Source organism: Ramularia collo-cygni, assembly GCF_900074925.1.
Source record: "Ramularia collo-cygni strain URUG2 genome assembly, contig: RCC_scaffold05, whole genome shotgun sequence".
Taxonomy (NCBI): Eukaryota; Fungi; Ascomycota; class Dothideomycetes; order Mycosphaerellales; family Mycosphaerellaceae; genus Ramularia; species Ramularia collo-cygni.
The window spans coordinates 1,473,687-1,501,030 of NW_019716259.1; the positions used below are offsets into that span (position 1 = coordinate 1,473,687).

The 27,344-nt window shown below is 51.5% G+C and overlaps 7 protein-coding genes; 4 read left to right on the forward strand and 3 right to left on the reverse strand.

The window, feature by feature from the left end:
- Positions 1-1,156: 1,156 nt before the first annotated feature.
- Positions 1,157-2,704, reverse strand: RCC_04306 (uncharacterized protein; the record flags this gene model as incomplete). XM_023769583.1 has 4 exons in its annotated part: positions 1,157-1,696; positions 1,748-1,956; positions 2,006-2,099; positions 2,150-2,704. The coding sequence occupies 4 exons, from the start codon at positions 2,702-2,704 to the stop codon at positions 1,157-1,159; spliced, it is 1,398 nt and encodes a 465-aa protein (XP_023625351.1).
- Positions 2,705-3,423: 719 nt separating this feature from the next.
- Positions 3,424-4,061, forward strand: RCC_04307 (related to Calmodulin-B; the record flags this gene model as incomplete). XM_023769584.1 has 4 exons in its annotated part: positions 3,424-3,489; positions 3,557-3,572; positions 3,629-3,754; positions 3,817-4,061. The coding sequence occupies 4 exons, from the start codon at positions 3,424-3,426 to the stop codon at positions 4,059-4,061; spliced, it is 453 nt and encodes a 150-aa protein (XP_023625352.1).
- Positions 4,062-4,190: 129 nt separating this feature from the next.
- On the reverse strand, positions 4,191-5,615 carry RCC_04308 (probable FAD-dependent oxidoreductase; the record flags this gene model as incomplete). XM_023769585.1 has 3 exons in its annotated part: positions 4,191-4,458; positions 4,512-4,752; positions 4,808-5,615. 3 exons carry the CDS (start codon positions 5,613-5,615, stop codon positions 4,191-4,193), a joined length of 1,317 nt encoding a protein of 438 aa, XP_023625353.1.
- Positions 5,616-7,591: 1,976 nt separating this feature from the next.
- Positions 7,592-13,375, forward strand: RCC_04309 (related to ECM29 protein; the record flags this gene model as incomplete). XM_023769586.1 has 5 exons in its annotated part: positions 7,592-8,646; positions 8,733-12,089; positions 12,142-12,610; positions 12,663-12,865; positions 12,943-13,375. 5 exons carry the CDS (start codon positions 7,592-7,594, stop codon positions 13,373-13,375), a joined length of 5,517 nt encoding a protein of 1,838 aa, XP_023625354.1.
- A 1,770-nt stretch (positions 13,376-15,145) lies between these two features.
- On the forward strand, positions 15,146-17,371 carry RCC_04310 (uncharacterized protein; the record flags this gene model as incomplete). XM_023769587.1 has 3 exons in its annotated part: positions 15,146-15,340; positions 15,394-16,872; positions 16,940-17,371. The coding sequence occupies 3 exons, from the start codon at positions 15,146-15,148 to the stop codon at positions 17,369-17,371; spliced, it is 2,106 nt and encodes a 701-aa protein (XP_023625355.1).
- Positions 17,372-18,317: 946 nt separating this feature from the next.
- RCC_04311 (related to ADP-ribosylation factor (ARF) GTPase activating protein (GAP) with effector functions) lies at positions 18,318-21,882 on the reverse strand (the record flags this gene model as incomplete). XM_023769588.1 has 2 exons in its annotated part: positions 18,318-21,766; positions 21,825-21,882. The coding sequence occupies 2 exons, from the start codon at positions 21,880-21,882 to the stop codon at positions 18,318-18,320; spliced, it is 3,507 nt and encodes a 1,168-aa protein (XP_023625356.1).
- Positions 21,883-23,888: 2,006 nt separating this feature from the next.
- Positions 23,889-26,171, forward strand: RCC_04312 (uncharacterized protein; the record flags this gene model as incomplete). Its single annotated transcript, XM_023769589.1, has 1 exon — positions 23,889-26,171. One exon carries the CDS (start codon positions 23,889-23,891, stop codon positions 26,169-26,171), a length of 2,283 nt encoding a protein of 760 aa, XP_023625357.1.
- Between the last annotated feature and the right edge of the window lie 1,173 nt (positions 26,172-27,344).

Genomic DNA, 27,344 nt, shown 5'->3' on the forward strand with positions numbered 1-27,344 from the left:
AAGAAGAAGAAGAAAGTAAAGTAAGAAGTTAAGGTAGAGTTAAAGCTAGTAGTTAAAGTAGAGCCGATCTTAGAAGTATATATACTATCTTTCCGTATAAATGTTAGTAGATAAAGTCTAATACTAAATTCGATAGGAGAGTAAAGAGTAGGTTAATACTACTATAGAGTATAACGCTACCGATAATAGTAACGACGAGTCGCTACCTTCGTTTAGTAAGATATTTATACGTTTCTAGCTTATATAATCGTAAAGATAGCTACTTACTTAATTATAGATTAAGGGAGAGCTAGAAATTAAGGGAGAGCTAGGAACCGAGGAAGTAGAGTAATAACATCCTATCCTAGGAGGTTTAAGCTATAAGCGGACGATCTCGAAGGTTTCGTAATTATCTAAGAATATAAGTAAACTACCCGCAAATTATACGCGTAATCGGTCGAAGCGTCGTTAATCTAAAAGGTTACGATAAGAATAAAGATAGTAGGTACTTCGCAAGTTTAGAGAGGAGTTGTTTTTAGTAGTTTCGTTCGTTTCTTTAATAGATATCTATATAGTACTACTTTAATAGTCGTAAACGCATTATATAGGCGTATATCTACTTCTCGATCTATCTACTATATAAAAGGAGTGCCTAATATATAGTTATAGATATAGGCTTTAGACAACTTTACTTCTACGATTAATCTATCGATTAGAACTATATCTATATACTAGATAAAGAGGCTATATCGGAAGCCCCCGTATAATAACTAAAAATTACCGCTAACCTCTCGGAACGGTTATATTCCGAGGTAGCGTAAGTAGTGTACCTTAGTTCTACTAAAAAAAGATTGTTGCAGAGTTGTCGCTAAAAGCGCACCGTAACCGTCTCATTTCTTAGTAAGAATACCTATTAAAACAGAGCTTTAGAATCACTTCAAGACGCTAGAACCATGTTGGGCGCGCTATATGCTGGAAATGACGCCTGCGTACTGGAGATCCAAAGGCATCCTCCATATTCATACAACAATCAATCCTCATCCTCTGTCGAGCTCAAAGTAAGAGACAGTCTACATGCATTCTCCACCCAGCCATGTCAAGCCCGCCATACACAAACGCTCTCACAACGACCCGCGGGATGGCCATGAAGCAACACGACTACCAGCTATAAAATCCATCAGGCCTCCCCATTGACCAGCACAATCGCATTCGTTTCGTCCAACTCTTGCAATATACTGCTTGGACAAAGTCTTCTCGACAGACTTTTCACAGTCTTGTATTCGATCTGACCATCCCTGCAATAAGAAACACTCATCCGTTTATCAGGCCACATGACATATTCAGGAAGAGGCTGTACACCATCCTTTCGCCACACCCAAGGTGACCCCTTGCCATCAGGCTCATCGAGATTATAACCTGCCAGCGCCGGCGGATTCCATGCGACCTTTGCTTTGCGCACTCGAACTATTGGGTGGAATTTCTCGTTTGTGGCACCTCGAGAACCATCACCGGGGTCTTGAGTATAGGCGCCTGGGGTGCGAATCTGTCGTCCGAGTAGACGGAAGAAAAGGCCTTGGATTCCGGCAAAGTTGTCGACAATCTTTCCACATCCCCACCCATCTTTCACTTTAATTGCTTCAATGGCAGTTTTGTGATGTTCGACAATTGCATCGATCGAGGACTCCTCAAACGTAAGCATATTGGAAACGTTGTCCACCTGCGGCAAAGATCAGTCAGGACTCCGCTGTGTGATGCATTCTTGCCTCACCATCCAAGCAAAAGTATTGTCTCCAATCTCTTCGTGATCGCCTGCACCAGGCTCAGATGCCACGCCACCACTGATGTTACTGTGCACCCCAGGAAACCAGCACTGCTTCAGCTCCTTGGAAGGCCCTCCTGGTAAAGCGTGCCAAATGGTTGGAGGAAAAGTAAAGCGTTTCTCGTCGATTGCAAGAGCTTGAAACGCATACTCAATATCTTTCAGCTGATCAGTGGGCTAGGACCTCAGATATTAATGTACACATACTTTCAGAAAGAGCAGTGTCATGAAATGCAAACTCTTTGTTGATTGGCAAACCCAAGGATTGTAATTTGCTGACGAGCGGCCATTCCGGTATACCCTGCGGGAATTCGATCAGAATTATACAACATTGGAGATTCACCCACTCACCAGAGCACCGACAGTCTCCCACACGCCAATGGCCTTGATTTGAACAACTCTCAGACCGAGCTTTTCTGCATTCTCAAGATACCACTTTGATGACCGGAATAGCTGGCCACCAGCGTTCATACGGTACGCTTTCCACAACTCGGGGAACTTGACCATGTTGCGACTTGACAAAACACCGACATTAGAAATCAGTCCTGCGACAGAGCGTGCGGTAAATGCTCCTCGTGAGAATCCAAAAAAGAATAGCTCGTCGCCCGGCGCGTAGTTGTTGGTGATGAACTCGTAGCATTGTGTAACATCGGCATCTAGTCCAAGTCCTAACCCACCATAGATTGCTTTCTGGAAAGGCAAGTCTCCGGAGCCAATGCCAGACTGGTAGAACACCACTTGCTTGATGAGTCGTCCCGCTTCGTCCAGTCCGTTGGGAGAAATGGCTCTTGCGAGTTTGGCCACATTTGAAGCTATGCTTCCATCTCCTAGATCTGATGCTAACCACGTTCCATCGCAGCAGACAATGATGCGTTTGTTGACGGCGAGTTCCCGCGTATGAGCCATGGTAGAATTGACAGAGGTTTCGGGATGGCAGCCAAATTTGGTACGAAAATCTATAAGAAGATGGGACGAAAGTGAAATGTTGCTTGAAAGAAAGGAGTTGGTGTGAGGGTGACCTGGGGCGTTGAGACAAAGTTGTCACGGGCCGTGGCCGCCGTCATGGTCGCCAGCTGATCGGGATCATAACCTGGTTGCGCAGCGCTAGGCGACTTGGCTCAGCCTCCCTTCCTACCTACGAGGGTTCGAGCTCGACGGAAGAACTCGTCTTTGTCGCCTTCTATCTTGGAGAAGATCGCGGTAGTCCATGTCTCTGACATGTTTGACACTCTTGTGATGTTTTGACTGGAACCTCGAGTATCGTGATCATCGCCAAAAACCGAGTGGAATTTCCAAAGGAAGTGCAAGTTGTTGAAGTCGACAAGCGACGGCTGAAACAAGACGGCACCCCACTCCTGTGCAGATGGGCTGAAGCGAGCGTGCGTGCGTGCGTCTGGGACGTTGGCATGTCGATGGAGTGATGAAGGAGACGGGAGGGAAAATGGGATTTGAAAGGAACAGGACAGGTAACTCACAGGTCCAGAAAAGCGGTCTGTGGTCAGCTCAGTGCAAAAGGCGGGGAAACCCCGGCCACACTTTGCAGAAAGGCACGACGGGACCATCACCTCAACCGAACAGCTCTATCTAGATCTTCCAATCCACCTTATCCCGAAAACATCGCCAATATGGATCCCAACGCGCTCATCAGCGATCAGGAGCTTGAAGATTACAAGCACGCATTTGCCGTGTTCGTGAGTACCTTACATTCTTCCTTCCCCACTTTTTGGACACCACTTCTCTAACGATTTTTCGAATCAGGACAAAGACGGTGATGGTAGGACAAGACATTCATCATCAAACCTCGTGACTAAACCGCTAAAATCCAAGCAGGTGTCATCACCGCCAAAGAGCTGGGCGAAGTCATGCGTTCGCTCGGCCATGCTCCCACTGAATTGGAGCTGCAGGATGTGATGAATGAGGTCGATAAGGATGGTGGTGGCACCATCGATTTGGACGGCAAGTGTCACGGGTGCTTGAGTGGCGGAAAAATCTCCGCTGACTTTCTCTCTCTCTCGCAGAATTTCTGACCATGAWGAAGCATAAATTGAGCTCAAATGATACCGAGGCGGAGCTTCGCGCTGCGTTCAACGTCTTTGATAAGGATGGCTCGGGAACCATTAGTGCGGATGAATTGCGAGCCATGCTCAAGTCTCTCGGGACCGATATGAATGAACAGGAGATCAACGATCTCATCCGTGAGGCTGATACCGATGGAGATAACAACATCAGCTTCGAGGAGTTCAAGAGCATCATGGCGCTTTAAGTTGAGGAGAGAGAATCGGCATTCACGACAGCTACGACACTTAGCACCAGCGCACTTTTGTGTGGTTTGAAAAAGTTCACGCCACCGAAAGGATTAATCGTTTCTCCATTGCTCATGCTTCATCGTAGCCTATAGTCGGGCCCTGGGCTGTGAGAGTACATCATTCATCTCGTGTCTTGGCCAATCGGGGTTTGAGCTGCCATCGGGTCGCTCACGATCCCAGGCCCACTTGTTCGCCAACTCAGGCTCCAAAGATCCCTCTAACATCTGTAAGATGTACTTTCCAAGCACCGGGAAGAACTTCCAACCGTGGAAGTTGCCACATGTGGCGATATACAAGCCTTTGCTAGCAGAATGAGGGGAGATTATGAAATCAGCACTTGTGGTGAAGGCATCCCTTTTATGATGTTAGCAATGGAATGTTGGCTTGGAACAGTAGATTGGACTTACCAACAAATACGATACTTCTCCATCTTCCAGTCCTTGCCATTCTTCCCGTAAAATACTTGGTTGGCATGATCAATGTCTTTCTTTAGCTTGGCTGGGACTTTCCATTGCGCATAGTCCGGTTCTGCAGGGGGAGCGGAGATCATGCGACCACCAGAGAACTCTTGGGTGTTTGTGAAGATGGTCTGTCCCCACCACTTCAGCTCTCCATCTGGTGTGGGTGGTAAACTGCCAATGAATGGTCCTGTTCTTGTATGTCAATTACATGCATCAAAACTCATGATCAGGGTTAGAATTACCTGTTTGTGCGGTGTATCCTTGCACACCTACTGGCATCGATGCGTATGTATTCAGCGATTTCCCGTTAAGCTTGGTCATGCCAGTAGTGATGCCAGCGGCCAGAATTCTATCTCCCGATCGAAGGTCATCCAGGCCACTCTTCACTGCACTCTGTTCTAGCAGCTTTGGTGTGAAGGCTCCAGTACTGAGCACGACATGCGATGCTGATAGAGTCTTTMCGCTTTTGGTCAAGAGGCCCGTACAGCGATTGCTGGAGTCGAAGAGCAGTGTATCAACATCGGCCGTGACATACTTGACGCCCAATCGGATGGCTTCGCGAGTCACTGCTCTCAGACAGTCTCCTGCTGCTGCCCACCCACTGGTCTTGTTGACCAAAACCTCCTTGACACCATCGTAGTCAGCATCGTTGAAGATTCCGCCATACAGCTTCCGGGCCTCATCAATAGGAACGGCAGCCAAGTCTGCCTTGCGACCCAGCTTCTTGAAGTTGTCCAAGACATCCTGTGCGTAGTCGCTCCGGCACATCCAGTAGATTCCCGATTCGTGGAAGAAAGGCCTCCAAAGCGGATCCGAGCGGAAGATGTCTTGTGCTTCGAGTCCGAGTCTGCAGTACACTATATCATCGTAGTCTGCACGAACCACTTTATTCCAATCCCATGAGGCAGCCACCCGACTTTCCGCATCGAAAGCATCTCGATCGACAATGGTTACATTTGCATCGGGATAAGTTTTGATGATGTGAAATGCCGTCGACACTCCGAAGACGCCCGCTCCAACAATGAGATATGAATGTTTACCTGGGGCCATTTGGACGAGATTGATGAGACTGTCTTGCTTTGAGTGCACGTTATCATTGGCGATGGAACGAAGATATACAAGAGAAGTACCAGTAGTAGGTAGACCCCCAGATTGTGGGGCAGCTTTTCATGCCCGCATTCAGTAAAGCCGTCCACTTGCCATTCGGGCAATTCGTGGGTTAGCCATGCTTAGTATGGCAGTGATACCAACTGCTGTGATAAGGTGTTACCACGATAGGACCTGTTTCGACGAATGCAATGTATTGCTGTTGTCAGCTGATCTAGATGGTGATGTGAAGAAGAGGGAGGAAGTCTAGGTGAGGAAGGACAAAGTCGCCGATGTGTGCACGGGCCAGATTTGGTGACAGCCACGAGTTTCCGCCGTTCTTCATCACCCTCCCTCTATCATATTATACCACGACAAGCCCGGTTATACGAACCCATCGACACCAGCCGCATGGAATGTGCCGAGCTCGTTGATTGTACCTCATCTGCTTGAATTTCTTCACCTCCCACGCGAATCGGGAGTGACGACGGGAGGCCGAGAAGAGCAAGAACATGGGCGGCACGACATACAGCAGGTCAGGAGTTGGCACAATTGAGGGCACATAGAAGAGCTCGGACGATGCAACAACCTACATCTTCTTTCGGTCCCAATCGAAGCCTCCGACAGTCTCCATAAAGACCAAATACGGCTCTTTGGCCATGACTTCTTCGCTCTCGCACTTCACCGCGAACGTCTTGAAGTTGTCAGTTTTGGTGTGAGCTGTTGCGCTCTCCTTGCTCGCATACCTAGAGTGGTGGAGCAATAACATACACAACGTTGGTCGAGTCTCACGTCTCAAATATGTGAAGCGCAGGCTCGTTTGTATCGAGTTGCTCAGCCATGAGATCTCTTGGGATGTAGTCCTCTTTGCCTTGCATGGCTGTGATGTGGTCATTCATCAGCTATACCAGCTGTTGGATCATAATCGTCACCAGCATCTCTATTCCCGTATTTTTGTTGAAGCGTAACCTTTCAAGCTTCCCGGGACTTGGATGCAAGATGGCGAGGAGTTCTGGGTCCTTTGGACTGGAAGATATGTTCATACGGATGATGGTGCGACTTTACTACAACAACGCTTGGATGGAGAGTCCTTCAACATGCGACGTATGTACAGCTCGTCCCATGTAACGCTATCGCCTCGGTTTCWGGTGAATGGAAATGAAAAGGAAGCAAATACATGGCTCCGGCCTTTATATATCTATCTGCACACGTTGGCGCCTTACCTCACTTAATCACGTTGCTGACCTCCATCGCATGGCCCCCAGGACAAGCTGGACTCACGTTCTGTTTCGGACCGTCGTCGAGTATTCCAACATGCCTAAGCTCGCATATAGCTTGAAGACGTTGGACTTGAAGACGACTTTTTTCAATAATCTGAGCGCAGTGTCTTGGTGGTTATAGACCTGTAGRTTGGAGCACTCGACATGTGGCATTGAAGTTTCCTGCGGTCTTTCTACGAATCGGATGACACTGATGTCTGAATGTATTTCAATGGAACCTCGTTGTATGATCCATCATGTTTCCAGTGTTTCCAAGAGTGTCAAGACTCGACTACTCGGCAGTAATCTAGATACAGTAGGAAAAGCAATATTYAACATTCTTGTGCGCAATGCAGAGTTGACATCGGATAATTCGCACGAGTCAAAGCAGCAGAGCAGGCATTGAAAGGACATACGCTAGCGCCTGCCCACTCGGCAGCATTCCGGGACATCTTGAAGGCGACAGCGTGTTACGTGTGGCGCTTCTACTTCCATCATCTTCCACTACGTTTGATCAGATTGTAAGAGCAATCGACACTCCTCTTCGCCACAAGACAAGATCCATTTATCACGAGCGCAGACAGCCGACAGAGGGAAGCCATCGATGTTGTCTTGAACCAAATCATGACCCCAACCAACCTCATCTAAACCAACCCATCACATCATCTTCATCGCTCTGGGATGAGTGCACCGGCTCAATCCCCCGAGCAGCGCGAGCTGGCTCTGGTGGGCAAAGTGGAGATGCGCATCGCGCTCACCGATACCGATGCAAAGCTTGAAGCAATTCTCAAAACATACCTGGCACCTGTCCTCCTCAAACTCGGCTCGGAACACCAGAGCGTACGGCAGAAAGTCATATCCATCTGCCAGCATGTCAATACCAGAATTCAGCCACAGTCGATTCAGCTGCCCGTCGCCGCGTTGGTGAAGCAATTCAAGGAGCAGAAAGGCTCGCTCATCCGCCACTTCGACTTGCTCTACATCCAACAAGGTGTGACACGGCTATCAAATGCCGAGAAAGCAGAATTGTTGCCCGTGGTCGTCAATGGCATTGCGGAGAATGGCAGTCAGTCGTCGCAGATCTTCTATCTCCTATTACGGCTATTGGAATCGTTCCCTCTCCCACCGCGTGGAAGCAAGGAAGACCTTGMGATGCGGGAAAGACTACAAGTCTCCGAGGATGATACTGATGTCTTGTCCAAACTCTTTGGCAAATTCATTCTCTTCACGCCGCAAAAAGGTGAAAGCAAGCAGTGTCCGGGTTTGACCCGGGCAGAGTACAACTTCTTCGCTGTTGAAGGTAAAGACGATGCTTGGAATCCAGCCGCTGGTGGGTTGAATCTCCTCCGAACGAAAGTGCTTGCAGCTCGACTTTTAGCGAGCGGTCTGTTCAACGACAAGGAACGATTTCTACCTGCCTTGTTCGCATCTGCCGACTCTGCATCGAATATCAGTGATGTGGGCGATGACATGCTGAAAAGAGCCCTTCCTGCAACCGACTTGGAGGATGAGACGTTGGTGGTTCAATTGTTCGGGATGTACTTTGGAAGCTCGGGTGATGCAGGCGGCGTACCACGCGTTCGGGCCCCGTTGCGCTTGAAGATTCTTGGGTTATTGAACAAATCTACGAAGAGCACAACCTTYGCAAACAACATAACGTCTCTTGTTGCTGATGGTGTTGCAACTTCGTCTCAAGATGGGGAAGACGTCCTAATGTCCAATGGACCCACACAACAGTGAGTACAGTCAAGACGCTCGAATTGAAATGCGGCTGCAATCTACGCTGCATCATATGGCCAAACCTACTAACACCAGATTCTAGATCTACCAACATTGGCAGGGAAGCAACGAAACTGCGAGCTGCAATCTTTTCCTACATCAACTACGTTGCTCGGTTTGGTGCAAAGGACTCGCTCCATGCCATCGCGCCAAAGGTTATAGTCAAATTGCGAGACTTTATCGAAAACCAAGGATGGCCGAAGCCAGGACTAAACGAAGATCTTGTTTCCCGAGCGTATGCTTACGAGGTGATTGGACTCCTGGCCAAAGCAGGCCCCAAAAGTGTCCTGATTGAGGAGGACCGCCCATCCATGGATTTGCTCAGATGGCTCTTTGACTCGCTGGCTCGAGACGCGTCTGGCAACTCCATCACTGTCAGCATAGACGAGTCTCTCTCGACGATCTTGGGCTCCATGGGGCGTTTGGAAATCAGCAAAGCGGAGCAGGAGGTACTCGAGGATCTGTTAATCGATCAGATGGTGCAGTCTTCGGATCTAGAAGGCTCAAAGCGTCTAAGAAGCACCCGTTATGTCGCAGTGCGATTTGCAAATCGCTGCTTACCATACTTATCCGTCAAAGCCCGCTGGATAGATGTCCTGGCATCGGGGGCTGCTTCTGATCGACCAGAGGTTCGAGAAGAAGGCGAGCGGGGACTCAGTCCTTACTGGTACCACATGCTCAATGGATCAAATCTCGGCGTAGAGACACCGGCCATTGCATTCCCAACCTTTGACAAGACTGTCGAGCAATTCTTCATCACCCAGACTCAAATCACGAGCGACGAGCCAGCGGTTATCGTGCGACGAACGAGAGATCTCAACAAGACCTCTTTTCAATTCATGGTAGGCTTCGCACGTCGGATGTTTGTGCACCAGGCGCTTGCGGGAGCCGAAATTCCTGTCAATCTGGACCATGACTGGGAGCGTCGGCTTGATGCAATGGTCGAGTCGGATGCCCCTGCAAGAACAGCCGTCAAGATTCAGCTTGAGAAAACACTGGCAGCTTCGCCCAAGATGCTGGATATCCTCATTTGTGCACTTTTTGAATGTGTGACATCGGAGACTGCCAATGTGGAGAATCATTTGGTGGAGCTTCTAGCACTCAGTCCCGATGCTCTCATACGGAACCACATCCCTCGGGCAGCAAGTCTCCTTCCCGTGCTGAAATCAAATGATCACGGGAAGAGAATGACCGCTGCGCAGGCTGTTGGAATCCTTGCCTCTCACCCAGATTGCAACACGGACGGGATTGTCGAAGGACTTTCTAGCACAAGCCGTGGGTGGAAACAAGCGGTCGGCTCATCTCTGAATATCGTCCACGGTGCTGTTACTGCCCTGGGCTTTGTACTCAGCAGATCGGCGTGTCGGGGCCAGAATGTCCAGACTCAGGACTACTTGAAAGTGTTGTTCGAAATATTTGATGATTCTCGAGATGACACACTCCACGAAGCCAGCCATATTGCTATCGGGCAGTTGTGCATGTTCGCCAGCCTCACACCAGATGCGATTGGCAAGTTCTCAACGGTCCGGGCAGTGTCGGACAAGCTCTACGACCGTGGTAAGGAAGGAAACGAAACTGCCATTTTGTGTCTCGGTCAACTGTCCATGATTCTACCAGAAGATAGCGAGGATTTGAAGCACATAGAARACCACCTCCACAAGCTTCATGAAATACGGCAGTCTGAGATTCACTTCACTGTTGGTGAGGCATTCAGTTACTTGGCTGCTGGGTGGAGATCCACTGCCCTCGCAACGAAGCTGGACATCGAAATCATCACTCCCACCGATCAACTAGGACAGCCGCGAACGCAGACCCTCACCAAGCTGGTCGACCGCGTTCTTGCGGACTGCAACACCACGAAGCCAGCGTTGAAAAAGGCTGCTGTCATGTGGCTTCTCTGCTTGGTGCAGTACTGCGGAGAGCAAATCCAAAATCGACTCGCAGAGTGTCAGGGCGCCTTCCGTCGCTGTCTCTCTGACCGTGACGAGCTCGTCCAAGAAACATCATCCAGAGGACTGGGCCTGGTGTATGAGAAGGGCGACCGAAGCCTCAAGGACGATCTAGTCCGTGATCTCGTCTCCTCATTCTCATCCGACAAAGCACAACTCTCTGGTAACGTCTCGGCCGACACTCAACTGTTCGAGCCAGGCGCTCTTCCCACTGGTGATGGATCAGTCTCGACATACAAGGACATTATGAGCCTTGCCTCCGAAGTTGGAGACTCAAGTCTCGTGTATAAATTCATGTCCATGGCGTCTTCCAATGCCATCTGGTCTAGCCGTGCAGCTTTTGGACGCTTCGGTCTCAGCAGAGTCTTGTCGGATTCAAGCGTGGATGGCTATCTGTCTAACAACCCGAAGCTCTACCCAAAGCTTTTCCGATATCGATTCGATCCCAATGGTGGCGTTCAGAGGTCTATGAATGACATCTGGACTGCTTTGGTGCCCGATTCTGCGGCCACAATCGACAAGCACTTCGACGCCATCATGGAAGACATTCTTTCCAGCATTCTTGGCAAGGAATGGAGAGTTCGGCAAGCTTGCTGTGCTGCCATTGCGGACCTCGTTCAAGGTAGACCTTTGGAGAAGTACGAAGGCTACCTCGAGCGCATTTGGAGTCAGTGCTTCAAGGTGTTGGACGACATCAAAGAATCAGTCCGCGCGGCAGCTGCATCCTTGGCTAGAACTTTGACTGGTGTCTTGACAAGAGCACTTGAAGCGGACCACAGCTCTACCAAGAATGCATCGGCAATGCTCAAGCACGTTCTCCCGTTTCTGCTCTCACCTTCAGGAATGGAATCAAGCGCGAAAGACACGCAAACTTTCTCAGTCGTTACTCTCTTGGAAATCATCAAGAAGGCCAATGGTGCCACCATCCGACCCTTCATCCCCGAACTGGTCGAGCGTCTCATCGGTCTCTTGAGTTCGCTCGAGCCTGAAGCTGTCAACTACATCCATTTGAACGCCGCAAAGTACAATCTCACAGAGCAGAAGATTGACGACATGCGATTGTCCAGTGTCCGAACCAGTCCACTGATGGAAGCGATTGAGCGCTGCCTTGACCTACTCGATGACGATACCATGCGGCTACTTCAGCCAAAGTTGGAGAGTGCCATCAAGAATGCCGTGGGCCTTCCTTCGAAAGTAGGAGCCAGCCGTGTGCTCGTGTCGCTCAGCACTCGACAGATGGTCAAGTTCAAGCCATATGCAGACGATGCTCTCAGACTGATTGAGAAGCTGGTCATCGATCGTAACGACACCGTCGCAAGCTCGTACGCTGCGGCGGCCGGCTATGTTGCACGTGGTGCCTCTGATAAGCAAATTCTGAGACTCATTAGCTTCGCTAAGAAATTGTACTTTGAGTCGGAAGGTGATCGAGAATCGGTCACGCCACGAAGAAGGTTCGGCCTTGCTCCGATTMGTCATTTGAGACATTGCTAACCATGTTTACAGCATAACGTCTGGCGAGATTATGCTGGCATTTTCGAAGCAGGCAAGCGACCGCTTCAATGTGTTTGCGACATCGTCTTTGCCATTCATCTTCGTCGGGAAACATGACTCCAACGAGCAGGTCAAGGAACAATTCCAAGAGACTTGGAATGAGAGTGTTGGTGGTTCACGAGCAGTACAGCTGTACCTCGCCGAGATTCTTGAGCTGTGCCTTGCTCATCTGGACTCGCCACAGTGGACATTGAAGCACACTGCTGCACGCACCGTGGCGGATGCAATCATGGCAGTGTCAGCAAGCGAGGCTGAAATGTCAGCAGCCACGGGGACTGCGCTCTGGCCCGCGATTGAAAAGGCGCTGGGTGGGAAGACGTGGGAGGGCAAAGAAGTGGTGCTGACAGCCTTTGTCAAGTTTGTTGAAGCGGCCAAGCCCTATTACAAGGAGCACGAGAGTGTGCGCTCTGCCATTGTCAAGGTACGTGCGGAGATGGGCGCCCTTGTCCTTTTCTCGCTAACACTCGCGACAGATTGCCATCCGAGAAGCAAAGCGTCAGAATGCTGGCTACCGACAGCATTCCGTCAAAGCTTTGGCTCGCATTGCCYTAGCACGGACGGATACTGATCTCAGTGATGCCGTGTTCGACGTCGTCCAGCCAATTCTGACGTCGGAAACGGATGAGGATGCCATGGAGATTGACGGCAAGGATGATTCCCGGAAAGCAGAGGACATGTAAGTACCACACCCACGCCATGGCTGCCACATGGAGGATTGCCCGTCCTACGATCTCGGCGCTGACACCGATGTAGCAAAGAAGCCACCATCGCGGGTGCGATCGAAGCGCTTTTCGCCTCGGTCAATGCAGAAATCTGCGAAGACGCCGCACTTGCGCATAAGCTCTCGCGAGCCATGCATGAGGTGGCGGGCGTGAAGAATGCCACAGGCGCTCCTAGCCTGCGGAGTACCTTTGAGGGTCTGTCCCGCGTCTTTGATCGCATTTTGAAGCAGCGAAGAGAAATCAAGCTCGACGTGGCGTCGATCAAAGACCTGAAAACGCTGTTATTCGGGCCCAGTGTTCCCATTGAAGCGGTGCGAATGCTGCGAGCAGAGGCAATTACGAGCATTGCAAAGGCGTCACCTCTGCTCGGCTCCGAAATGACAGGTGAGGTCCGGGAGCTCATGAAGGGGGAAATGTCATTGCAGGTTCGAGACCGCCTCTCGGCAGCCGTCAAAACGACGTGATCAGTGATGGGATGGGATGGGGCCTAGATGTGGCTGAAAAAGTTGATAGTCTAGACAACCACGTGGCTTGTCCAAAAGACGCTACCAACCTAATCATAGAATTTCACACTCGGGAGAATTTGATTATCGTTCACTTCCAAGCTCTCGGGACTGCCTGCAAAGAGCGCAAGACTTCTAGACTCTTTACAGTCCGAAGCTATCCATGAATGCTTCGACAAATTCAAGTTCTGGAACCCCCAACTGCATACTGTAATGAGAAGTGATGTCTCAACCATCTGCATGTGGGGCGTGAAATAGGAAGGATTTGCCGTTGCCGAGAAACGGTCGAAGTTCGAAGGTTCCCCCAAATGCATGGACCACCACCACCACCACCACCACCGTCTGCAGCCAGCCTGCCTTTGTGTCTTGTAGTACCGGACGTGCTTCCAGAACGACCACCTCCGCATGAGATGTTTATGTGAAACGATTGTCTGATGGATTCCAACGCCCCTCTCTCTCTTGCACTCCAGACGCTTTAGGACTCTCTCTCCTTTGAGAAGACATCGCTGGAGGCATGACAAAATTTAAGCTTGGTAGTACACAATCCTGCAGCCACAGGCCCAAGATGGCATTTGTAGAGCCGTCCCGTCCGGCTAGGCCTAGCAGATACAAGAGTGCGTCCAGCGACTCCCGGATCACCTTTTGTGGCGCTATGATGATGCGGTAAGGTAAGTGCACAGCAGACGTGATCGCCCTGCTCCTGCTCCTGCTCCTCCCTCCGCCCAGCGAATCCTTAAAAGACGCATGCATGGGATGACTGATCCGCGTCGTCGTCGTCTGCTTTGGGCCATGCATATGCTCGACAGCCACATCAATGGCCATCCCGTTGCGGCGCTCTACAGATGTCACAGTGGGTCGTCGTCGTCGTCTAGGCCCCCCCGCGCGCGAAAATCAGACGCCATTTCGCTTTCCTGATTCGGGATCGAGCATGCTCTCTCTCTGCAGCCAGCATATTCTTCCCCCTTCCCCCTGCGGAGGCCTGTCCTTACATGCCATAGCGCGTAATTTTAAGCTCGTCACGTACCTATGCACAAGCACTGGGCGGGACCCACCGGCGGCAGCCTCGTAGGGATATGGATCGACCTCGTGGCAGCCACCAAATGTAGGGTTTACGTGTTTCGGGCGTATTGACGCCACGAAAGAGCGCCGTAGGGTTGCTAATGTAGTATGGAGCGCCCCACGGACATTCGACCGGACGAGCAGACCCTTCTTGCGTTCGTGCCCTCCATCTTCCTCAGGTCTCCTTTGACCAAGCAGCTCCACGGGGGAAAAAATCCGATCCAACACTGCCCGGGAGCCGTTCAGCTGGGACTTGCAAAAGTGGCTGCAACCTGGTTCGCATCAACACCCTCCTATGGACGCCTACGACAAGCCATACCATCTCACCATTCACCACTGCACGGATATGCGATAGATGGTCATGAACTGAAAAAGGCCATGTTGCACGTTCGCCTTCTTCTTTCCCATATATCAAGACCACTGGAATCTCTCGCCAAAAGGATCCAACACAATGTCCTCTTTGTGAGACGCAGTCGCGTGGTCTTAATACTGTACGAGTGGTTCTGGTGACCGCAACTACACATCTTCCGGAGTGAACACTCATTGGCTTCCTTCCTCGGGAACATTGACCGACTTGGTTGAATCTTCTTGGCGAGGTGTCTTCCTGGATTGTTCCTGTTGATCTGTTGATCACTTTTTCGCTTACGGGTGCTGCCGTTCCACTGGACCATCATGTCAGACGGCCGCTATGAAGAAAGTTCTTCGAGACACAAAATCAACAACCTTCCTCCTTTGGCGCCTCGAGATGGCAAACCAGCCCTACCGGTTCGGGAACTTCTGTCGCAAACATCTTCGACCTCGAGTGGGCGGCCGCCGCGACTGTCACACCGTTCCCGGGCGGGATGCTGGACATGTCGTGGGAGAAAAGTACAGCCTATCAACTGGATGCAGAGAGCGCTGCTAACAAGTCTTTGCAACAGGTCAAGTGTGATGAAGCACATCCCCGATGCGGTCCATGCACGCGTCTGAATCGTGAGTGTGACTGGGATCATAGGTGGAACTTCAACGACAGCGTTCAGGTGGTTCAGAGCAAATACTCCAACGTCACCACGTCAGGTAATGCCGTGTGGGACCCAGCAGTACGAGCCAGCAATAGCCCCACAAGTCAGGAACACGACGACGACTTACCCGACTTTGCATCTCTTACCACTGACGAAGACCGCGAACGCAAGGCCATCACACAACGACCAGGCACGTTTGCAGTGGTAGCTACGCCAGAGAGCTTCTACGACCTCCCCGAATATGCTGCAGCCTCGCCACYCAGTCACCGACRCACGAGTGGTACCTCATCCCGAGGAGGTCATGCCAGTCGAAGGGATAGTCTCAGTCGATCGASGACCCTCCCAGATCCAAACACTGTGATGCTAGAGAGATTTGAAGAATCATCTTCGTTACCAGTGGGGACCTCTACAATCACCAGTGAATCCCGACGAGAAAGCTTTCCGGAAAATCTCGAGCAACTATCGATAACCTCTCCGAATGTTGCAACGGCATCAGCGCCGTCCACGCCGGTACGAAGTCCGGACGACCATCTACTCGCGCACTTTCGGCAATACATCTCTCCACGTCTCATTCAGCCACAGAAAGACTTGTCATCGCCCGGCGCGACCCAAGATGTGTTGGGGCAAGAAGCTGTGCGCTTCGCACCTCTCCACCACGCCATCTGCGCGATTAGTGCGCTCGGGCTGGCATATAGTGGTCGGGCCTCTATGGAGGACTCGATGCAGCATTACCACCAGGCTCTAGCCATCCAGTCCACCGCAACATCTCCCAGCGACCTGATGCAGGACGGTGTCTTTCTCCGACACTTTCTACTCTTGGTATACGACATCTGTATCCCCATGCAAGCCGAGGATAGCAGTGCAGATAGCTTGTGGGCCGGAYATCTGAACCACCTCCGACACATCGCCACGCAGCGCCATCGAAGTCGAGGAAGAGAGCCTCATGGTCACATTCTATGGACCATTTGCGAGCTAGACATGTACGCATGTCTGATGGGTAGTGGCACCTGCGACTTCGTCCAAACGATCATGTCGCAGAACATGCTGCCTCCGTTGGAACAACAAGTCCCGAATGTATGTGATGGAGGAAATTCCCCGAGAACGATGCATTTCCTTCCCCATGAAGCTCGTGTCTTCACTCCAATCCTCCACCTCAAAGAAGGCATCGTGCTACGAACAGCAAAACTCGCACAGATAGCACAATCCTTCAGAGCGGAGATCTCTTCCACACGACTCCCCGTTTCGCCTGGAACGTACGCACGCTGGCAAGCAACCGTCATGCAGCTACAAGTAGAAATGCACTCCTTCTGGCAACACGCATACCCCGAACATCTCAATTCCGAACCACAAGCAGCAAGCGCATCATTACCAGGAAGAGTCCGCTCCGTCTTTGAAGATGTAAAGTCCCCCCTCTTCTCCCCAACAAGTGATACATCACCATACTAATCCTCCCTCCTCCATTAAGGCCCTCCTCCTCTACCACGCCTCAACAATCTACTCCCGAACAAGCATGTTCCCCCACCAACGCCACATCCCCACAGCATCATTATCCCACCAAGACCTCCTCCTCGACACCGAAAATCGCGTACGCAGTATCCTAACCACAGCATCCCAACACGTAAAATCCGCACAATTTGAAAAACGTCACGTCGTCTTTCCAATTTTCATCGCGGGATTCGCGACAACTTCTTCAGATGCCAAAGGTCATGCGATTGATTTGATACAGGCGTTTGAGGGGAAGGGCATTGGGCAGAATACTTTTCGGACTAGAATGTTGCTTGTGGCGGTTTGTGAGGAACAGAGGAGAGTTTTGCGCGCGGGGGGGAGGATGGAGGATGTGGAGTGGATGGATGTTGCGAGGGATAGGGGGTTGAATGTGGTGAATTGTGGGTTATGAATGAGTCTCGACTTCAATGTGGAGATGTATTGGTGGTATGGGAACGAGGAGTTGAAGGAACATGGGTTGATGAGCGTTCAAGCAGCATAGCACTATATTTTGTAACATCAATGAGCAAGCAAGCACAAGGAGCGCGCAGGCCAAACCTTGGAGAAGAACGCAGATGGGTTATATATGATACAGACTTTCACACACAAAGTCAGGAGGTACCAACAGAGAGGGAGCATTCTTCATTATCCATTACGCATTAACTGCACGACTCGCCAAACGGAAACCACCACCAACAGAAGGAAGAAACAATGGACAGGGCTCTTCCACCTCCTCAACAAACACTCCACCTCCACCCCTCCATATTCTCACTCAACCGAACAGGTCCAAGCGCTCCTTCCACATCGCCGGGAATGAACCTCGCGCCACTAATCGGCGTTTCAATCCTCGAAGGAGCGGTCTGCGCTCTGCACCTCAACACTCCAATCCTTGCCCGAATCCCCGACATAATAGGTCGCGAGAGTCCAAAAGGCTGCCCTTCAGACTCTTCTGTTGTTGCGAAAATCCTCTTCCTCGGACTTGTCTCCCGTGATGAAGACGATGTAAAGAGCAGTCCTCCAATGGCACTCTCAACGGCACCATCAAGCGTGGAGGTCATCCATTTCTCCCTCATGCTTCTCGGTCTCAAAGAATATCGACTTGACATCCTTCTCAATCTCCCTCTTCTGATTTTACTTCGCAGGCTCCCAGCGTCGTCGTCATCATCGCCATGTACATGTTTGTCCTTGTTTCCGTCGTCATTGTTATCGTCATCATCACTCGTCAGGCTGCGTCGTAGAATCCGCTCGGTCCGTCGCAAATTGCTGTTGGCAGAGATCTCGGTCAGCGCCAGTTTCGCATCCATTGTATCTTCAGTACTGCTCCTATCATGGTGGTGGCAGGAGAGAAATGGGTCACTCTACTTCTTCACAAAACCCTCCATGCCCTCCACGGCAGCGCTCAAACTTGCTCGACTTTTGGGTCGACTGCTACCACTGTTCCTCTTCAACAATCGGTCCCTCTCACGATAAGGCACTGCGTCGCGGAGGTTGACGCCCATTCCACCATTCGCGCCCATTGCAGGCAGGGGACTGAGATTATCACCGTTCGAGTCCTTACCAGCGGAGGCAGGAGTCTTGCCTTGCCGGAGATCGTTCTTGTAATCAAGGTAGAACTTGGCGGCATCTGACAGAGGAAACGGACAGCTGGCCTTGTCCGGAATGTCCGCGCCGTTCTGGAGGAGTACTTCGGCAACCGCGAATGGTTTACGCGGAGCCGGTCGCGAGGACGGAACCACCGGACTTGAAGGCTGTGGCGGGGTCGCGGTAGGACCGGTGACACCTCGTATGCTTGATGCATGAGAGTTGGAAGGTGAGTGACCARAGCCAGGGGAGGCAGGATCTGCTGCAGCGAGTGCGAGGAAGAGTGCGTGTGTGTCTCTCGATCGGTCATGCACATTCGGATTGGCGCGGAGGGCGAGAGCGTGCAAAACGCTTTGAATGTCGTTCTTCTTGATGCTGGTGAGGAGGAAATCATCTGCCACTTGCCCTGTCGCTGGATGTTGCACATATGTGCGCTCGCTGTACTTGGCCGTGATGAAATGCAGACGCTGATCTCTGGTTGAATGCGGTGAAGGTTTTAAAAAGTGGTCCAATTTGGCCTCCCAGATCATGTTGCTCACACGATTGCCGATAAGTAATAGCACTTCGATGATATCTTGGGTGAAAGCCGACGTATCGAGCGTGAGCGAGCGGACCTTGGAGATGTGGGTGCCGAGTGATCGATGGATGCCACTGCATTCAATACACAAGAGGACACCCAGGTTGATCGAGCACCAATCAACTTTGCTCTCAGACCCGCAATCAGCGCAGAACTTGTTTCCCTCATCCGCATTACGGATTCGTTGTAACAAGGCAGACGGCTCTGCATCCACTCCGCTTTCGGTCCGCTTGTACGTTGGCTTCTCGCCCGTCGTCGCATGTCTGCTCACCGCTTTGGCGGCTTCGTTTCTGTTCGGGTTGGAAGTCTGACGGTGGCCGGAGAAGGATGAGCTCTTGCCGGTCAACACTGCGGCAATGTCCTTTCGGTGCGAAGTAGGGTAGCCAGAAGGAGAGGGCGTCGTGGGCTGGTGCTGACTTTTATTCTCAAACGCGCTCTGCAGAGCGTTATTGATGGCACCTATCCACGATCGCATGTCGTCTTCCGACGGGGCTTGATAGACGCGCATGAAATGGGGAGTGATGACTTCGAAGCAGAACCGTCGGTCGGAATTCCTCGCCTCTCGGACAGAAGCCATCCGCAGGTCGATGGGGTCCATGTGGAGGTCCAGCTTCTCTTTCCAGTTGACGTATTCGGAAAGCTTTCCCTGATCAAGGACAATCCAGAATTTGTGCCAACCGGGTTTCGTGATGCCTTTCGGATCAACGTGGCTTCCTGGTCGACTCAATGCCCATAGCAGACCTTCTTTCCGCTGCGTCCCACCATTCTGTACCATTCCACTGTTGTCTTGAAGATCGCGAATACCCTTGAACTTATCGTTCGGACTGGGTGCTGCTGATGTGGCAGTGCTTGCGGTCGTGTTGAGCATTCCGTTCGAGGGCGCTTGCACTGCCGGTGATCTCACCTCGGGCAGAGGGGTTGGCATCATGGAAGCGTATCCGCTATTGCTGATCGACCGAGTGGATTCATTGTCAATCGTGGGACGGAGTGAGTCTCTCACAGATGCAGAGTATGACAATCCACCAGGTGGCATCACATTGCCATCCTCACCCATCAGCTTGGTGCTCGTCTCCAGCATGCGACGCTTCTCCTCCCGCTCCTTTCTCTGCAATTGAAAGTCTTGGTCTGCGATCTTGACCTCTGCGACCAGAGCGTCCAGCTGCGGCACCATCTCTTCAATCTTCTTCGACGTTGAAAGAAAGCTCTTCGCCTGCGCGTCCGCAAACTTTGTCAGCTGCGACAGGACCTCCTGATCTCTTCTCCCGCCATGTAGATCGTGCATAAAGGAGGAGTAGTCGAAGCGCTTCAGCTCAAACGTCCGGCGCTTCGACTGATACTTCTCATCGCTCTGCTTTTGCTTCTTCTCTTTGACGGACTCGCTGCGCTGGCCGAGGTACTTGCCGACATACGCGTAGTACTCTTTGCTTTCTTCGTCAAAGTCTCGCTTCTTGGAGTCGGCCTGTTTGATTTCGAAATTGTACAGCTTGCTGACGGGCTCGATGATCAGCTTCTGCAGATTGATGGTGTTTTGCTTTTCGTATAGCAATATTTCCTTGGAGATCTTCTCAAAGTAATGCTCTAGCGCAGGCTGTACCGCGTTGGCATTGGAGGCGGAGGCTTCCCTCAACGCTTGGGTAAAGTCGACGACTGCTTGATTGCACAAGGTCTGGGCCGCTTGTGCCGCCTCTGCCGTCTTCAGCACTCTCTTCATGCGTATCCGCATGTTGCCCGTCTTTTGCTCGAGGGATCTCATAGTAGCTCTGAACAAAGGCCCGTCCTCGTTAAGCGATGGATCCTCGCCCGGCTTACACGCCGCCAAGTCGACCCTTTTGGGTCCGATGGTCGAAGAGGTGGCGATGTTGGTGAGACCCAAGCCATTCTCGGGAATCGGCTGGAATGGTATGACTGGCGACTGAGGTTCATCATAACTCTTGCCGTAGCTTCCCTCCCCGTCAGAGTCGCTGATGTTGCTGATGTTGCTGATTCTCGACTCGATCGACTGTGTAGAAGGCACTCTAAGCCGTGGCGGCAGATTGATCTCGAGGTTTGGAGATTTGGGCAGGTTAGAGGCAAGGCGCTGTGTGTTTTGCACCCAGAAGCTGAAGCTGGCGAGCGTGTCAAGGCGATGTGCGCGTTGGTTATACTCGACAAAGCTGCAACAGTTGCGCCATCCACCACCTCTATCCTCGGCCGCCTTTGGGGGTCGCCACTTCCACATCCAACTGGATTGTACGCTCTGACTGCCACCGGTGCTGTAGTCGCCCACCAGCTGCACGTTGGCATTCTTGTGTAGATTGGGATCCGAATGGAACTCGCGAACCACCAAATTCTCCACTTCCTTGGGTGTAGAGGCGAAGATGTACGTCAAGCCGGAGATGTTGGTGTCCACGGCATTGTTCCCGCCCGCGCTGGGGATCTGTTGGCGCAGGACAAATGTAAAGTGGAAGTTCAGCTCTTCATTGTTGTTCAATCGCACCAGGAAGGCTGGTGTCACACTGTCCGGGTCCTGGATGAACTCAATCGGCGAGTCGTCGCCGGCTGCTGTGGCATCGCGGTGGGCGCTGAAGCGATTCGCTGGGAAGGCGTTGGGCGAAATGCGCAATATCGACTGTCCGCGCGCGTTGGTGACATTGAGGCTGGCGATTGAGACTTGGATTACTGCATTAGCCAGGGGCCATCGAGGGCTGTGAATAGATATCCAACCTACATCGTTCCTGATCGCTCAGATATGCCCCATCTTCCGGTCTGCTGGCAATGTTGCCCATGTTCAAGCGTTGTGAACCCAATCAATCGATCCAACTCAATCGAATCAATATGGTGTGTATGCGCGCGTGGATCCAAAGTCCCCCCAACTCGGCGGGCATTAATGCGGAGAGCGTTGCGCAGCCAGCCTCGGGGGCGCTTGAGTGTCGTCGGTCTGGAGGAAATGCTTGCGATGGATGGGTGCGATTCGAGGAGTGTCGTTCGTTCGGACTGCAGCGCATGTGGTTGTGCAGATGCAGGCAGGATGCGGGATGCGGGACACAAATGCAGATGCAAGACCGGCGGGTAAGGTAAAACAAGTCAGGTACCTGGAAGTCGCGCTTGCATGGATGTCGAGAGCAAGACCCCTCCTGTTTATGATGTGACCGAATACCCAGAGGTTTCACCGCAAAAACCCTGGTCGTCTGGGACTTTGACCTCGTGCCTGCGTCCTGGTGATGTTGATCCTTTTTGAGAGAAAGGGAGAGAGGAGAGTCAACACGCCGGGCCGCACGTTGCAAAGAGTGGACGTCAACGGTCAACCTCGTCCCGTCCCTTCTTCACGTGGCCCGATGAAGATAGATCGTCGTACAAGCAATCGTACAAGCAATCTCCGTCCTTCCTCCACCACGCGATTGATGATTCGATGACGATGAGTGGTATAGTTCTGGCAGACGCATCCCGTCCATCGCTTTCGATACGCACGCCTCAGCTTTGCCCGCCATACCACCGCCTGAACCATTTTCGTCACAGCTCGAGAGTAATCACGCTGCACGCCACGCTATATCAGGAGACGACGCGTCGCTCGAGCTGTCATGGCTGTCACGAGCTGTCCAAGGCCATCGATCCACAGGCAACGAACAACGAACGGCATGACGCTTTTCGGCCAACGCTCCCGAGCCCTTGATTGAGTCCGCTGCACCGGAGTGAGACACGACCAGATAGATATTCAACGCACGTCTGTAACCTGCCACATACGATGTAGCAAATTGTACTGTTGCCTAGAGAGTCCAGGCTCGCCAGTTTGAACGCTCGTTACGTGTTCGGGGAGGCTGTGCTACTTTTGATGGCTCACAAAAAATAGAAACGCGGCTCTCAACTGGCAGCTTGGATGCTGTGCGCGGTCCATCGACGAGACTCTGCAAGTCTTGGAGAGATGCAGAAGGAGGAGTCTCATAGACAGGAATTCTATCAAGAGGAGTGATTCTTTGTCGCGTCATAGGCCAAACATCAGAGGTCCTGGTTTGAAGAGAGACTTCATCGAGCAATTGTGAGTTGCTACAAACAGACACAAGTATTGGACAAGGACACCAGAGCCGCTTTACGGCACCATCCTCGCTTCAGCAGCGCCTCTGGATGTATTGATGGGCATATGTTTGCGCTCGCGATCATCGATGATTTGGAGGTCATCTCACGCTGGACATGAAAGCTACGTCTACTCTTGTGGCAGCAGAAGGGAGCACAAAATGCATGGTTTGTTCCTTTAATATCTCGTCACTCTTATTGCTCTCTCGTGCTTGCAAGTCACCGATCGATTTAGCGAGTGCGAAGGGAGTCATATATTCAAGTCTTCGCAATTTCAAAAGTACAATAGGACAGCCCAAAAAACTGGCCCGCGGGCTGAGCTGCTGAAGGTGGCATGGCATTCGTAGAAGAGCGTGCATCAAATGCCACTGGCCGTGCAACATGCTGGATATCCATGGCCGAGCACATATGCCCTCAATGCGTCCTCGTTCACATGTAAGCTCCTCTGTCACTGTATGGTTGGAATGGCCACATGTTGATCAGTTCACTTTTCTGATAGCACCGCTACCTGCAGCACAATACCCACGTGTAATGTTCACTCATTCACACTTCTGCTACCTACTACTTAAGGTACCATATCTTCCTTCTTCCCCTTCTCTCCGACACACACACATCCACCGAACATCATCAACACTCACATCCCCTTTCCACAAACATCTTCCGCACACTTCAACGCAACCGTTATTGCACAACAACATTGTCACCTACACGCTTCGTCGCCATCATGGCCGACGCCAATGTCTTCCGCATTGGAGAGTTCACCGCAGAAGTGCGGATGCTCAACAACAAGCTCGCCGAGGCGAAAGCTGCAAACGAATTCCTCCTCAACACCCTCACCTCGCGTGCCCATGAGCAACTGGTCAAGGACCAGGAACACGAGAAGACTGTCCAGAAGTACCGCCAGCTGAAAGCCCAGCTCGGCATCACTCGCCAGCGGTCCCCCTCCGCCCCCAAGAAAAGCGCACTGGCGCAGAAGAAAAAGCTCAGCAGCACGACCACATCCATCGCAGAGGACTCCACTGGCTTCCTCACAGATGATGACGGCGACGAATTGCCCTTCCCTCGGCACGGCGGCAAGCTGCAGCGTCAGCAAAAGTCAGAAGATGCACTCTTCGACAGCGTCGATTCGCTCGTGGACCTCAGCGAGCACAAAGTGCTGGAGCCTGAGCCTGCGGTTCCGAAGAAGATCGAGGAGCCCAAGCCAAAGGCTCCTGAGATGCCACGGGAGATCGGCTACGGTCTCGCCAGCCTCAGACAGGGCACACCACCCCCAGAGTGGGAGGAGCCTCAGTACAGCAGCAATGGTGTGAAGCGTGCCAATCTCCCATCCAATGGAGTGGTACAGCGTCTTGGCGGCTTCAACATCACTCAGCCTAGTGGTGAGATTCAACACGTGCCACTTCCATTCTATCAAGACGCACGCACCGCTCGACCCCCTCCCCGCGAGATCGTTCCCCGCGAGATCGTTCCCCGCGAGAACTACTTCACCGACGGTGAACACAATCATCTCTCAGGCCTTGCCACGTTCATTGAGTCTGAAGACCCTGAGCTATGGCCCTCTTGGGAACGCCACGCTGAGCATTCCCCCCGACACACTGCACGTCAGTGGCAGGAGTACTACGAAGCGAAAGTCCGTCCAGCCTTTCTCAAGAGGATGGAACAGCGAGCTGAGGCTGCTGCAAAAGTCTCTGCAGATTTCAGCATGGAGAACACTCCAGATTCTTCGGAGACCAGCGCTTCAGTGGAGAGTCAGATTGATGGGGAGAAGAAGGACGTTCAAGCTCCTGATGAGAGCGTTGAGACCGTGGAGGGTGCGGCGCCAAGCACCGTCACTGCGATTCGTGATGAGCAGTCTCCTGGGGTTGAGCCAGAAGTGAAGGCCCTGTCCCAGGAATTCAAACCCGAGGACAAGACCGATACTTCTCAAGCAGTGGCTGGAGCCTCGAAGCCAGCCAGCCCAACTGAGACTGCACTGGTAGAATCATCGCACGCCGCCACTGCCGAGACCTCAAGACTCTCCCAGGAGTATGCTGGTCCCAACCCAGCTCAACAATTGCCGCATGTCAGAGCCACCATGCAGGCCAAAGCTATCGTTGAGTCTATCCCGGGACTCTCTGGCTCCTCGCCGCCCGTCCGCTACCGACAGACCAGCACGTTTCATCACGGCGGTACTGAAACAGATGTTGTCGTCCGGAAGATTGTTCCCCGCAGCTCCTTCCTGACGAAGAACATCATCCCTCCAACGAGCAATGATAAGTCTCCTCCCAAGTCTCGTTGGGCCCGTCTAGGTCAGGCGACAAGCGAAGCCAACTTAGGAGCTCCAGGTGGTAATGATGATTTCTCCATCGAAGACCTCTTCGCCAAGCCGAAGAGCTTCCACAGCGATCCCCAGGCCTTCCGCTCCGTGGTCATCACCATCCCTACAGGAGTCGACCACTCCACGGCCCTGTCGAAGATTCGGGTTCCAGGCTGCAAACTCTTCTCCTCAATCTGTCTCAACACGTCACAGATGAGACTCAGCCCTCCCACCACAAGCAACTCCCTCCTCGTCGTCTTCGTCACCGGAGACATGGCGCAGAACTTCATCAAGCAGCAGCTCATCACCCCAATCGAGCATCTCTGCTCAACATCTCAGACGCTGGTGAAGTCAACCACCACTCTGATCCCCACAGCCACCAACCCCATTCCCCGCGACATCCAAATTCCAAAGTGCTCTCGAGTCCTCTGGATCCACTGTCCCGACGGCGTCGGCGCCCTCAAGATCCCTCTCACAGCACATGCCATTTGGCAGTCTCTGGTACGCTGTGGAGTGGAAAGCTCCCACAGACCGATGCACGGGTCGCAGGATCCCTCGGATGGCAAGGTTCTGTTGGAGTTTGCTAGCATTGCCGTGGCTAAGAAGGCTCATGACACTGTGAAGAGTTGCGAGTGGGATTTACGTGTGGGGCTGAAATCTGGCTATGGAGAGGATCCTTGTGGCAAGGTCGATGAGGTTGCTGTGGAGTGAATCGATCCGTGAGAGGGTGCGATTTGGAGAGTTTCACAGATTGTGGGAGATCGGGCTTTCTGGGAGTTTTTTGATTACTGTAAATAGGCAGCTTGAAATGCAATTGAAAATTAGGTTGAAAAAGAGATTGAAATTGGTGTTTGTAATCATACGTTCTTTCCATGGCATGAGAAATGCAAAACGCAAAACATGTAGCATTCTTGGGCCACCCCGACGTCACATTCCTTCCACATCGCCGCTGCCCTATCTATACTATATACGCTATACTTAGGTATATACATACCCTAAAGACGAAATAAGGGGAAGAGGTATGCGGTCGGCGATTTCCTTGTTGGCGACCCTGCTGGTCTTCCTATTCACAACAGCCTGAAGACCTTGATTGTTCAAGTTGGCAACCTTGAGCTCATGCTCGAGCTCCTCGATCCTTATGCGAGCTCCCTCACACGTCCTCTTGTGCTCGGCATTGACCAAGGACGCGAATCGGGCATTGGAAAAGTTATATGCTTCACCCAAGGCGGCAGTAATGCGGATGTCTTAATTGCTAAAAGCTTGAGTCGGCGTACGGTGCGCTTTTAGCGACAACTCTGCAATAATCTTTTTTTAGTAGAACTAAGGTACACTACTTACGCTACCTCGGAACATAACCGTTCCGAGAGGTTAGCGGTGATTTTTAGTTATTGTACGGGCGCTTCTAATATAGCCTCTTTATCTAGTATATAGATATAGTCCTAATCGATAGATTAATCGTAGAAGTAAAGTTGTCTAAAGCCTATATCTATAACTATATATTAGGCACTCCCTTTATATAGTAGATAGATCGAGAAGTGGATATACGCCCGTATAATGCGTTTACGACTATTAAAGTAGTACTATATAGATATCTATTAAAGGAACGAATAAAACTACTAAAAATAACTCCTCTCTAAACTTGCGAAGCACCTACTATCTTTATTCTTATCGTAACCTTTTAGATTAACGACGCTTCGACCGATTACGCGTATAATTTGCGGGTAGTTTACTCGTATTCTTAGATAATTACGAAACCTTCGAGATCGTCCGCTTATAGCTTAAACCTCCTAAGGTAGGATATTATTACTCTACTTCCTTAGTTCCTAGCTCTCCCTTAATTTCTAGCTCTCCCTTAATCTATAATCGAGTAAGTAGCTATCTTTA